Consider the following 14,931-nt stretch of genomic DNA (forward strand, 5'->3'; position numbering starts at 1 on the left):
GCAAGCTGGGAGTTGTAGTTATACAACAGCTGAAGGTACACTTTTCCATAGAAAAAATGTGCCTCCAGCTGTTGCAAAACCATAAGTCCCAGCATGCCCATAAGGGAATGCTGGGAGTTGTGGTGGTCTGCCTCCTGCTGTTGCATAACTACAGCTCCCAGCATGCCCTTTTTGCATGCTGGGAGCTGTTGCTAAGCAACAGCAGGAGGCTGTCACTCACCTCCAACGATCCACGCCGGAGAGTCAGTCCCTCGTCGTCACCGCCGCCGCCGCTGCTCCTGGGGCCCCGATCCCAACATTGACGCCGGGGATCGGGGTCCCCAGCACCCGGGGTGCATGTCCCGCACCCGCTCACGCCCTCCGGAAGAGGGGCGGAGCGGGTGCGGGAGTGACACCCGCAGCAGGCGCCCTGATTGGTCGGCCGGTAATCCGGCCGACGAATCAGGGCGATCGTGAGGTGGCACCAGTGCCACCTCACCCCTGCAGGCTCTGGCTGTTCGGGGCCATCAGAGACGGCCCCGAACAGCCAGTAATTCCGGGTCACCGGGTCACTGGAGACCCAATTGACCCGGAATCGCCGCAGATCGCTGGACTGAATTGTCCAGCGATCTGCGGCGAGCGCCGACATGGGGGGGCATAATGACCCCCCTGGGCGATATGCCGGGATGCCTGCTGAACGATTTCAGCAGGCATCCGGCTCCGGCCCCCAACCGGCTAGCGGTGGGGGCCGGAATTCCCACGGGCGTATGGATACGCCCTCGGTCCTTAAGGACTCGGGATGCAGGGCGTATCCATACGCCCTATGTCCTGAAGAGGTTAAGGACAGCACTTGAGAAACACTGCATTAAGCTATGTGCACACAGCATATTGGGACATCGTTTTTGCTATTTCAATTTCTAAAAATGTCCTTTTCTATTGAAATCAATGGTAAACTGTGCTTGTGTACAAATATATAAATTTTACTGCTGTAATTATTATGGTTTTAAAAATAGGTGCCATGTCCTTTTTCTGTTATAAGCATATATTTTGTTGAATTTTGGCATGTATTTTGGTACATAAATAGCCATATCCTAACTGAAAAATAGAATTTTTTTGTGCTATAGCTTTTAGTATTATGTAGATAACATTATATGTATATTTGTAATATACATTGGTTAAAAATGTGTATATTTTGTCCTTGCAGCTATTATCTCTGTGTCTCACTCAATACAGGAAGTGTGGGTGGGACAAGGACAAGCAGGGCTCTGTGCAGTGAGACACAAGCAGGGCTCTGTGCACTGAGGCTCTGTGACAAGCCCCTGGCTCACAAAGCAGGCTGATTTACAAGCCAGGAGCATGCACAGAGCCCTGCTTGTCCTGCCCTCACTTCCTTTATTTTGTCTCTGCACAGAGACACACAGACAATAGCTGCAGGGACAGCATTTTTTTTTACCTATGTATATTACAAATGTACCTATAATGTTGTTATCTTTGTTTAAAAAAAAAAATTATTTTGCAAACTCCTTGGTCTTCTAGAGGGTGGTGACAAGGGAAGTGGGCTGCACATTTGTATTTGAAGAATTTAGCATCAAGCATGTAAATTAATAGCGCGGCACTGATTGAGAGCCTCCCCATCGATCTTGTCTGAGCTGGTCTTCAAGCTAAATCATATTATTTGTTCAGAGAAGGGGGTCACGTCTGACTAAGGGGGCCCGCCTCCGAAACCCTGTCGCATCCAAGTTGTCAAGCAGGAAGGTGAACTCAGCTGTTACTATGTCTGTATCTGCTATCAAGCTCCACTTTGTATTTAGCATAAAGATAACATGAATCTTCAAGACGGATAAACAAAGAATAAGAAGCGAACCATCTGTATCGTGAGTTACTACCCAGCTCAGTGTTAGAAGTTATGAACTGTGTGATATATGCTATCTTCCCTCATGTTGCATGTTATACAAAGGTTTTGTTCACATGGGCGAATTTCCGCATTTCCAGGGGCGTGACGTCACATGGGGGTGGAGTTGTGACGTCATAATATTCCGGCCCCATTGTCGTCACGCTGCACACTCGGTGCCTGCAGCACTGCAGAGAGCTCACAAAGGTGGGTGCGCAATGACAGATTGCGGGGGTCCCCAGTGGTGGGACCCCCGCGATCAGACATCTTATTCCCTATCCTTTGGATAGGGATAAGATGTATTAGGCCGGAGTATCCCTTTAAAGTCAATGTAATCTGCTAAAGATTTCTGGCTGTGGAAGTTCCACTGTGGGAAATCTGCAGCCAACAACTTAAACCCGCAGTAAGAAACTTGCAGGTATCCCGTTCATGTGAACATACCCTTAAGATATGTTATGAGTTCCTATTTTTATCACAAAATGAGAATACTAGGTTAAAAAGCCTTGGAATCTGGAATTTATAATATAGTGTTATATTATACTGCAGTACAGGCCTTACTAGTGCCCTGTTGTACTGGGTCCAGGAGACAAATTTTGAGATAAAAGAAGGTAACTTTTAGCTGTTTTGGCATAGATTATTACCAATGGCAAGGCTAGTATTCAGGCTGGTATTACCACTAGCTATACTGTATATTACATTATTACCGTGTTTATATTTTTTTGATTTTTTTGAAAACATTAAAACTAGTAAATAACATTTATGATTGCATGACAATGGCTTTTGTTATGGCATAAGAAAAATGATCATCCCCAAAACATTGCATATTGATTTAGTTTTACAATATGTCTACTATATAGAACATAGTAGTCATGTTTTTACTTTTTGAAGACACTAGAGGGCTTTAAAATTTAGCAACAATTTTACAAATTGTTCCAGAAATTTTCAAAATGTGATTTTATCAGGGACCAGTTCAGTCTGAAGTAGATTTGAGTGGCCTTTATGTTAGGAATTCCTTATAAATGGCCCCATTACAAAAACTGCACCCCTTTTTCAAAATTACAATCATAAAGGTGATTCACAGGAATAGCAGTAAAGCGGAGAAGAGAAAGTCAAAATCTTCACTTTTTGCAGATATTCCAGTTTTATCCAATTTTCTCCATAACACAGCAGAAATCTGGCTGGAATTTTTAGGGGCCATGTCGCAATTACAAAGCCTTCATGGGATGCAGTGAGAATTTAAACCTCAGAAGTGTTTGACATAAAAAAAAATGTACACTAAAATACTGGTGTAACCCCAAAAGTTTCAATTTCAGGGGTAAAAGGAGAAAAAGAATTGTTACTCAATTTGGAGTTTGGAAATACCATATTTTTAACCCTATAGGACGCTCCGGCGTATAAGACGCACCCAATTTATAGGTGCCAAATCTAAAAAAATAAAGATTCTGCACCCAACAGTGGTCTTCAACCTGCGGACCTCCAGATGTTGGCTGTCCAGGCATGCTGGGAGTTGTAGTTTTGCAACATCTGGAGGTCCGCAAGTTGAAGACCACTGGTATAGGAGGTTATACTCATGTGTCCCCGCCGCTCCGGACCCGTCACCGGTGCCCTGGATGTCGCTCAATCGCTGTTGCCGCATCCCCGTGGTGTCCCCGACGCTCCGGACTTCTTCTTCCCCGGGATCCACGCTCTCCGTCGCCGTCATCACGTCGCCGTCATCACGTCGCTACGCACGCCGCTCCTATTGGATGACGGCGTGCGCAACGACGTGATGACGTCGAAGGAGAGCGCAGGTGATCCCGGGGAAGAAGAAGTCCGGAGCGTCGGGGACACCACGGGGATGCGGCAACAGCGATTGAGCGACATCCAGGGCACCGGTGACGGGTCCGGGTTAGTGTTATTTTCGCTTCAGATGCGGCGGTCAGCTTTGATCGCCGTGTCTGAAGGGTTAATACAGGGCATCACCGCGATCGGTGATGTCCTGTATTAGCGGCGGGTCCTAGCCATTGATGGCCGCAGGTATTCATCGTATAAGACGCACCAACTTTTCCCCCCCAGTTTTGGGGAAGAAAAAGTGCGTCTTATACAGCGAAAAATACGGTACCACATATGTGGGTGTAAAGTACTGTGCAGGCACACCACAGGGCTTAGAAGGAAAGGAGGTCTGGACTAATTTTTCCAAAAATTGTGGAATCACCTTTGGAATCTAAATGCTCTCTGCCCCCCTTGTTACATTCCTTCAGGGGTGTAGTTTCCAAAATGGGGTCACTTGCAGGTTTTATGTATATACGTTTAGCTTTTATATCAGTGCTTCACTTCTGAAACTATCAGCTATTGCAGTGCAAATCAGCAATTTAGGCCTCAAATGTACATGGTACTTTCTCACTCTTGAGTCCTGTTGCGTGCCCGCAGAGCACTTTTCTTCCACATATGGGGTATTTCTGTACTCTGTATAAATTTTGGGGGACTTTTTCTCCTTTTACACCTAGTGAAAATGAAAAATATGGGGATATGCCGACATATTAGTGAAAAATAATTATTTTTTTTACACTGACATGCTGGTGTAGCCACAAAGTTTTAATTTTCAGAAGGAGCAAAGGGGGAAAAAAAGACCCCCAACATTTTTAACTAAATTTCTCCTAACTATGCAAATACTCCATATGTTGCCCTAAACTGTTGCCTTAAAATATGACGCCTAAACTGGTCATTTGCACAGGGGTAGCTGACAGAGATTCTGAGGACCTTGCGTGCAACTATTATTTTTAAAATCCCAGAAATATACACCACCTTCATAGGTGGTGTATATTCTTTGCCCAGCACAATGGCAGCCAAAGAGCTAATGGATTTACTAAGAGGCGTTACACTCTTATTAAATCTACCAGATCACAAATGGGCAGATGCGTGCGGCATACCAAAACTCCACAGTTAGTAAATCTCCCCCATATCCCTACTGTGCTGGGATACTTAGTTAGTGAATTGATTTATGACCAGCCATAATTTTAAAAGATGGTATGCAGGATTATCTCAAGTGGTTGGGGCATGTTGCATTTTAAGCATTATGTAGACCTTTTCAGACCATTTGGTTGTTGTACTGAACATTCTCACTCCAGTATTGCCTAATTGTTATTTTTTTGTTTTTTACAAGATCCATTTGCAGGACGAGGCCCAATATGTCCTCATCTCAGCTGCATTGATGGAAGTCCATTTATCTGGCCTTGTCAAAAAGCATCAGGGTGGTGGCCCACAAACTGTTAAGCTTGTTTGAGCCACCATCAAGTTGACAAAGTCCTCACTGAAAAAAACACAAAAAAGTCAATTTCAGTGAGGCCTGTGGCATCAACTTGGATTCATGGGTGGCCAACAAACTTAGGAATCAGTGTCTCATAACCGTCCGGATCTGGGGTCCAGATGAGGTTATCTAAAAGGGGGACAGAATTGCTAGTAGGGAAACTTGTTTGGTGGATTGGCAAAATTGTACAGGGGACAGGGTTACTAGTATGAAGGGTCTCTACTAGCATTGCCCTGTTGTGCCATCTTCAAGGGGAAGGAATAAAGAAGAAAGTTGGGGTCTATCCCTTCTCTCTTACTAGCAGACAGCTGTTGAAAAACTACTAGGATTTGTAGTTTTGTAACAGCTGGAGGCTCGTTGTGTCAGAAACACTGCCCTACGGGTCATATTTAAATTTTATTGGGAAAGGGGGTGGGAAGTAACTGTGTAAGGATATGTGCATGGGGTGTTGCTGGGGGGGATTAATGGGGCTGCAGTCCTGGGTCTCAGGCCCATAGCCCCAGGTCTCTGGCTATTATTGTTCTTTTTTTTATTGCCACCGCTTTAAGACAGTGGTGGCTTCTGGGAAGTGACATTATGCTCCTGGTGCCTGTCAGCCCCGCTGTTCTCCTGCCCTCCATGCATAGCCGCGATCTCAGAAGATTTCAGCCTTTCAGGCTCGGCATGGCACGGAGAGCGGAAGAACAGCATCTCCTTGCGGCAGACTTTACTCGCTGCAGCGTACATTTACAGTGCATGTCCCTAAGGGGTTAAAAAAAATGCATGATGTTCCCCCTTTATTTGCTAACCAGCCAGGTAGAAAAAAACACATTTTAAAAATATATAACCCTCCCCCACAATAAAAATAAAAATTGTCACCTTTTCTCATAATTTATTATTTTTTAAATAAAATAAAAATGTTAAAAAAAAACTATATATCTGGAATTGCTGCATGCGTAAATGTCTGATCTTTGAAAATATAATGTTTATTATCCAACGCGGTGGACGGAGTAAACTTAAAGGGGTTCTCTGGTGCTTACACATATTATCCCCTATCCAGCTATCACGCCCCCTCCCGTAGGCTTGCATTAAGGGGCGGAGCGTGATATCACACGGGGCGGAGGCGTGACGTCAAACGCCGCCGGCCCTGTAGTCGCCCGTAATCAGACCCGGAGCGAACACGCTCTGGGGACTGATTACAAACGGGGTGCCGCGTGCATGATCATGGGCGTCCCCAGCGGCGGGACTCCCGTGATCAGGCATCTTATCCCCTATCCTTTGGATAGGGGATAAGATGTGTAAGCACCGGAGAACCCCTTTAAAAGAATTCCAAACGAAAAAATGTATGATCACATCACGTCAACCATTGCTCTTAGAGGTATTTACAACATTTTAAATGATTTCCTATCCACATGATAGGGGATAGCTAGGTGATCAGAGAGGTCTGCCAGCTGGGACACCCACCAATCACCAGAATGGAGGAGTAATGTTCTTGATAATGCTTCAAGAATTCTGTTAGGGGCATGTCTGGGGTGTGTGGTTAGGGTGTTTCTGGGGTGTGGCTGGGCTATGGGCTCTAGCCCTGGGTCTTTTGGAGACCTAGTAATGACCCCGGATATGTGTAAATGTAGTGTTACACTTTATTTAGCATAGGTGTAGTGTAGTTTTACAACATCTGTAAGTTTGAAGACCACTGCCCTACAGGTTCTTACACTAGATGTGGAAACCTTTGTATGTGAAGTTTAAGCCCTGGTGGACAGTTGTTTATTTTCTGTTTTGTTGCACGTCTCATAAGCTGAGAAGTGCCTCCATAAGTTTGTAGCCAGTGTTTAGTTTGAACTAAATAATTCCACGTGTATACCTGCAGTTCTGTTGCAATTTTGAAACTACAGAAAGACATGAAACAATTTACCTCCATTTTACATCATACGTGATTCCTAACATATTTGTAAATCATAGAATAGACTGTAGAGGTTTATGTAGATCAAATACTATACTTATGCAGAACTCTATTAAATAAATGATGATCTAACACCAATAATATATGCCAATGTGTAATAAGTAACATAAAAAATACATAGGAGATACATTAATAGCAATCCTGATTCAGCCACAGATACAAAAACAGTTGGCACTATAGTTTATGATAATAAATACAACTTGGATGAGATTGGGAACTGCCCACACAAGTGCAGCCAATCCATCAATATAATTATAAAAAAAATTGATGTATTAGCTGTATTTGTGTGGGAGGTCCCAATCTAATTTGAAGATGTTTTTAATATATTCAACATCTTTTCATGTGTAGTACTGCTTTTAGAATGATCCTCAGTTACTTATAGTTACTGTATCAGTGTCTGAATCAGAATTGCTATTGTTATAAATCCTATATATTTTAATGTTATTTATTAAACTTTGGCATATATTATTGGGGATAGATAATCATTTATACAATAGAGTTGCGCTCAGGTATAGTATATGGTCTGTATACACCTTTACAGTCCATATACAGTAAACCTATTCATACACTAGACTTGTTGCCTGTTGTTAAACTAAATCTGTCTCTAGTAACAGAGACACAATGACAGATCACAGAAAGTAGGGGCAGGGCATAGCAGGGGAGACAGAGAAAGCCTGAGCTACATTGTTCCTGAAAGGTAAATCAAGGCTTCTCTCATCCTTCTCCAGCGACAAAAGCATATTATAGCTGTCCCTTGTGTAAATACCAGTGTACCTACTGCTGTATGTCTACAGTGCTGTACTGTAATCTCCTCTCTCACTCCTATCAATGTCATGGCCCAACAGAAAGGAGTATGTAAAGTGCTTGGATTGGCCAGAAAAGGGAAAGGACATCCTGTATAGGTACTGCTTGCAAACAAACCAGCTTTGGTCTTGCCCACTAAGGGTATGTTCACACTGAGAAATTGTGGTGCAATTCGGTGGTGTGAACCCCTAACATTAGTGTCAATGGGTCTATCGCGGACCTGTTCACATTGCAGAGAATTCTGGCGCTGAAATTCCTCTGTTAAAGAATAAACCTGTGCATTCTTTGCACTGAATTCCACGAGCACTGCATTGCTGTCAGTGGTGATTTCGGGTGCGGCCGCCAGATGGAATTTCTGCAAGCGGAAATTCCTCTTAAAATTACTAAGTGTGAAAATGGAGAGCATGAAATAGCTGTGCACCATGGAGCAAGTGAGCTCTCAGGGGCTCAATTACAGCAGTGAAAGCACTAAAATCACCTTGTCACAACTTTAAAGGGGTACTCCGGTGCTTAGACATCTTATCCCCTATCCAAAGGACATGCCTGACCGCGGAAGTCCCGCCGCTGGGGACCCCCGTGATCTTGCACGCGGCACCCCGTTCGTAATCAGTCCCCGGAGCGTGTTCGCTCCGGGTCTGATTACGGGCGATCACAGGGCGGGCGGTGTGTGACGTCACGCCTGCGCCCCTGTGTGACGTCACGCTTTGCCCCTCAATGCAAGCCTATGGGAGCGGGGTGACAGCTAACACGTCCCCTCCCGTAGGCTTGCATTGAGGGGCGGAGCGTGACATCACATGGGGGCGCAGGCATGACGTCACGCGCTGCCCGCCCTGTGATCGCCCGTAATCAGACCCGGAGAGAACACGCTCCGGGGACTGATTACAAACGGGGTGCCGCGTTCAAGATCAAGGGGGTCCCCAGCGGCGGGACTCCAGTGGTCAGGCATCTTATCCCCTATCCTTTGGATAAGGGATAAGATGTCTAAGCACCGGAGTACCCCTTTAAAGGAGTTTGCAGGTTTTATTTTTTATTTTTATCTTTTTAAAAGACATTTAATATATTTTTGCACTATGGTATTATAGATCTATTGTTTTCATGTACTGCAGGGTTTCTGTGCCCTTGTAAACCAGCTTGTGAATGCCATACACTTTGCTATATACTATACCATAAAATACAAATGTTTACACATATAAGCTCTTATTTGTTCTCTACACATAAGATTCTCTACACATAAGATTTTTCTTAGAGCTAACCTCTGTTACATTCTGCTTCTTTTAGCTTTCCCTAATCCTCTGTCCTTTTGCATATATTCAGCTTCATTTTGTCTCAAAGAACACAGCTGTCCCCTACTATAAGGACACCTGATATGTTCTACAAAACAGTTTCCCCAATGTGAATATGTAAGTGCTGTTCATTCATCTAATGAGTGACTAACCCTAGCACAGGTTATGATGAAGAAGTTCAAGACTGTAAACAGTTCTGGACTGTGGTGTCAAATAAGTTAATCGTTGTACAAACATTAGAACCCTGTACTAGGACGGAATATCTAAGTACAGTAGTATAATAGATTCCTGCTCCTAAAAATGGATCTTGTGTTTTTTTTTTATTGGGGTACCCAAAAGTCTGAATAGTTTCCATAGTCTAATCAGTTATTGATGACTTTTTCACTTTTATCAAAGGTGGGTATAGGGTATAAGATGTCTGATCGCGGATGGCCCGCTGCTAGGGACCCCCCCAATACCCCCTGCAGCAGCCTGATACCTCAGCAGTCTGGAGCTAAGTTTTCTCCGAGGCTGATGATGGGTGGTGAATGGAACGGGGCATTGTGACGTCACGGCCCCGCCCCATCGTGATTTCATGTCCGACCCCCCTCAATGCAAGTCTAAGGAAGGGGCATTTACTTAGCTCCGTGCTGCTGAGGTACCGGGTGGATCCCCAGCGGCAGGCCCCCTGCAGTCAGACATCTTAACCCTTATCCTTTGGATAGGTGATAAGATGTCTAACAGCGGAGTACCCTTTTAACAAGATACAGATTTTTGGAACTATACATCCTGGGTAGGCAGTATTCTGCATGGAACAGGCAGGGCAGAGGACTATGGGTCTTTCTGCACATTAGTTAAATGGTTTTCACAGACAAAACACATGAAGCTGGAACATAAATTAAACTTTACTCTGTTAATAACATATAACTGAAAAGAAATTCTTGTTTATAGAAATGGTTTATTTTACCTTAAAATACAGTAAGAACATAGTCATGGCCTGCACAACTGATGCAGTATGTTGTCTTAAAAAGCAAATAAACTGTGTACTTACTCATTGAACACCAGATCTGGAGCAAAGTAAAGCATTCTAGAGTTGACATTTTTAAAGGACCTCCATCCCATGGCAAAGATCATGAGTCCCATCCAGGAGTACTGTATGACTGTCATTTGGTCACTTACGTGCAGGTTACGGAAACCTAAAATAAGATAGGAAGCATATCAAATCCTGTCAATTCAGTAGGAAAACAATCATTATGTAATTATAGGTACAGTTCCAAACTGTGCCCACAATACATCTCCTAAAATGTCTGCAATGTATAGCAATGTTATATTAAGTACGGTAGTTACTGTCATAAAAAAAAAACTTTAAAAACTCAAGTGTAAAAACTTTTAATTGATCGAGACCCAGTTACACTATACAATGGGGCAAAAAAGTATTTAGTCAGCCACCAATTGGGAACGTTCTCCCACTTAAAAAGATGAGAGATGCCTGTAATTTTCATCATAGCTATACCTCAACTATGAGAGACATAATGAGAACAAAAGAAAAGGGAAAATAGCATCAGGGTAGACCAAGGAGGCTGCCTATCTGGAAACCTGTCTCAAGGCTCCCAAACAGAAAGAAATAGAGGCAAAGAGTTATTAAGAGAGGCAGTAAGGTATTCAAGAGAGCGGATTTCCCTGATCCTCGCTACCAGATCAGTCTCCGATGGGGGAAGGGAAAGTTTCCAGCATTTTGCAATCAGGGTTTTGGCCGCCAGAACCATATGCATAAACAATTTAAATGGTCTCTTGGGTAAGAGTTTGGTGGAGAGGAATAATAAGTAGACCCGGGGGGCCAAGAGGACCTGCGCTCCCAAGACCCCCAGTATCAGTTATTTCACCATATCCCAAAATGGAACAATAACAGGGCAGGACCAGAATATATGAAAGACCATACCTAGGCCCACCCCACAACGCCAGCACTGAGGGGGGATGGGAGGGTTCAGTTTGTTAAGCAGCGCAGGGGTGTGATACCAGCCCATTAGCAACTTATATTGCATTTCCTTGAATGGTGTGCAAATACAGGCCTTAGAGGCCCTCTGCCAAATTATCTGCCATTGGGGTAGGGTAATAGTGGCATTCAAGTCCTTCTCCCAACGGCTCATGTACCAGTGCAATGGGGAGACCCATGGGGGGGGGGGGTTTGCATTAAGAATAGAGTAGATATCAGAGAGAAGCCCTTTCATCTGCGTTCCTGAGCAGCATAACGCTCGAAGGCTGTAGGCAGGAAACCTCAGAAGTGCCTAGATTGGATAACATGAAGTGCCTGAGTTGGAGGTAATGGAGCTGTTCGGAGGAGGGAAGACCACATTGTCTGATTTTTAAAGAATTTATTTGCAAATTATGGTGGAAAATAAGTATTTGGTCAGCTACAAACAAGCAAGATTTCAGGCTCTCACAGACCTGTAACTTTAAGAGCCTCCTCTGTCCTCCACTCCTTACCTGTATTAATGGCACCTGTTTGAACTTGTTATCAGTATAAAAGACACCTGTCCACAACCTCAAACAGTCACACTCCAAACTCCACTATGGCCAAGACCAAAGAGCTGTCAAAGGACACCAGAAACAAAATTGTAGACCTGCACCAGGCTGGGAATACTGAATCTTCAATAGGCAAGCAGCTTGGTGTAAAGAAATCAACTGTGGGAGCAATTATTAGAAAATGGTTGATCTGGGGCTCCATGCAAGATCTCACCCCGTTGTGTAAAATGGTCACAAAAACGGTGAGCAAAAATCCCAGAACCACATGGGGGGACCTAGTGAATGACCTGCAGAGAGCTGGGACCAAAGTAACAAAGGCTACCATCAGTAACACACTATGCCACCTGGGACTCAAATCATGCAGTGCGAGACGTGTTCCCCTGCTTAAGCCAGTACATGTCCTGGCCCATCTGAAGTTTGCTAGAGAGCATTTGGATGATCCAGAAGAGTATTGGGAGAATGTCATATGGTCAGATGAAACCAAAGTAGAACTTTTTGGTAGAAACTCAACTCATCGTGTTTGGGAGAAAGAATTGCTTAGTTGCATCCACCATACCTACTGTGAAGCAAAGGGGTGAAAACATCATGCTTTGGGGCTGTTTTTCTGCTAAGGGACCAGGACGACTGATCCCTGTAAAGGAAAGAATGAATGGGGCTACGCAATGTGAGATTTTGAGTGAAAAAATCCTTATATCAGCAAGGGCATTGAAGATGAAACATGGCTGGGTTTTTCAGCATGACAATGATCCCAAACACCACCTGGGCAACAAAGGAGTGGCTTTGTAAGAAGCATTTCAAGGTCCTTGAGTGGGCTAGTCAGTTTTCAGGTCTCAGCTCCATAGAAAACCTATGGGGGGAGTTGAAAGTCTGTGTTGCCCAGCGACAGCCCCAAAACATCACTGTTCTAGAGGATATATGCATGGAGGAATTTGCCAAAAAGACTTACAGAAAACTTTTGACCTCTGTCATTGCCAACAAAGGGTATATAACAAAGTATTGAGATGAACATTTATTATTGACCAAATAGTTATTTTCCACCATAATTTGCAAATAATTTCTTTAAAAATCAGACATTGTGATTTTATGGATTTTTTTCTCAATATGTCTCTCATAGTTGAGGTATACCTATGATGAAAATTACAGGCCTCTCTCATCTCAAGTGGAAGAAGTTGCACAATTGGTGGGTTACTAAATACTATTTTGCCCCACTGTATATAGTCTAAGGAGCCTGTGATCTGCAATGAGTGGGAGCTGCCACGTGCTTTACTTTGCTATATCTAGAGGTTGGTGGGGACCTCAGCGCTGAGACACTGACCAATCAAAACTTTGACATGTGTGTATGACATGTCAAAAGTTTTTCTAAACGACAGTAACGTGGTAAAGGTCTGAGCTGAATTGCTAAGCAATGACAGTAAAGTCATAAGAAAGTGAACTTTCTATTTTGAGCCTAAATGTTTACAGATTATACTGTGTAATTATATATACTGTGGACCTTCAAGTAACAATATCCTTGGATTACAATATTTTCAACATATAATGGTCTTTTGAAACACATATGGTAATTTGAAAGAACATTCAACATGAAATGTCACAAGCACCAAAGCATCTGGATACCTTGCAGCAGAATACCATGTTAGCAGAACAAAAGTGGCTCCAAACAGGAATTTTAAGGGGAAGATTTATCAAAACCTGTGCAGAGGAAAGGTTGCCCAGTTTCCCATAGCAACCAGATTATTTCTACTTTGTAAAAATGACTCTGCAAAATGAAAGAAGCGATCTGATTGGTTGCTCTGGGCAACTTTTCCTCTACACAGGTTTTGATAAATCTCCACCTAAGTGTTTAGCCAAATGTGGCAAATAATTTTCATGCAGGTAATTTCACAACAGTTATGGTAGCTGCAAATTGGATGAGTTTGAAAACAATCTTATCAAGACACTGCAGAAAAAATCTGCACACAATCCATGGTTGCCCACAGCTTCTCCCCTTCAGCCGCCCATGCCCCTATCCTTCAGCTCCTTGGTTGAACTTGATGGATATGTGTATTTTTTCAACTCTATTAACTATGTAACTATGTGGAAACCAACACAATGGCCCTGATTTACTAAGAGCGGAGTGTTTATTCTGGAATGATTTCAATATCACTCGTCTTTTTTTTCAGGCTTATTTACTATTCTGTCGCACATGTCGGTTATTTTTGTGTTGCACGTTTTTTTGTGTCGCACTAGTCAATTGTGTCGCACAAACTCTGAGCTGAAGAAATTAGTTGTGTGAGTCAAAATGGTTTAGGCTGTTTTCACAATGTAAAATACTCCCATTAATAAACACTTGTTATAAAATCCCAGGAGATCGGCAGTTAAACGGCCATTAGAAAATCCCATAATAGTCTATGGGATTTTTCTAATAGCATTTTTAACCCGTTATCGCCCATTATTAATAACGGCCGTTATTTTGTGATGGTTGATAGGAACGGGAGAAATAGTGAATGCACTATTTCTCCCGTTATTAATAACGGGCGATAACGGGTTAAAATGGCTATTAGAAAAATCCCATAGACTATAACGGGATTTTCTAACGGCCGTTTAACTGCCGGTCTCCTGGGATTTTATAACAGGTGTTTATTAACGGGAGTATTTTACAGTGTGAAAGCAGCCTTAGACTTGTTTGTTTAAAAATGTTTCCATGAATCAAAAGTATTCATTCGTTATAATTTTTTCAAACATTACAACAATTATCCTTGTTTATCAGCTTGGATGTTGAATTGATTTAAACCTAATATTTCAAATGTCTTAAAAAGAAAAAATATATAAACATTAACTATCACAAAAGCATTCAATATTTTATTCATAAAAGTGTTGAACTGTACAAAATGTTTTCAGGTTATAAAACAAGTTACTTTCACAAAAAACACAATGGCAAACAGTCCCTTGTTAGAAATCACTCAATTTTTGGAATTTCACTCGGCCTCTTGGCAAACTCACACTTTTTCTCGAGTGATTTTGGAAGTACTCCGAGTATTTTTTGTCGGTAATACGCCCATTTTTGCATAAAACACGCCCATTTTACAGTGAAAAAAAAACACTCCGAGTGTTTTCTAAAGTGTCTTTCCACAGAATTATCCAGGCATCGGCCTGCTATACACACAGGGATACCAGTAAATATTTCTTTTTTAAGTCACTTTTAAGAGAGACAGAGAGACCCCAAATGGCCCTCCCACATAAAACCATAAATTTCTCCAGAGTGGTGAAC

General features: G+C 42.9%; 1 protein-coding gene across 1 annotated transcript in view; it reads right to left on the bottom strand.

Moving 5' to 3' along the window:
* Positions 1 to 14,931, bottom strand: part of AR (androgen receptor) — a 673,169-nt gene that overhangs the window by 87,766 nt on the left and 570,472 nt on the right. Inside the window, exon 5 of the mRNA XM_056538313.1 lies at positions 10,213 to 10,357. Within this exon, the coding sequence (XP_056394288.1) occupies positions 10,213 to 10,357 (145 nt within the window). The remainder of the gene's footprint in view (positions 1 to 10,212; positions 10,358 to 14,931) is intronic.

Source organism: Hyla sarda, chromosome 9 (assembly GCF_029499605.1).
Source record: "Hyla sarda isolate aHylSar1 chromosome 9, aHylSar1.hap1, whole genome shotgun sequence".
In the NCBI taxonomy this organism is placed as follows: Eukaryota; Metazoa; Chordata; class Amphibia; order Anura; family Hylidae; genus Hyla; species Hyla sarda.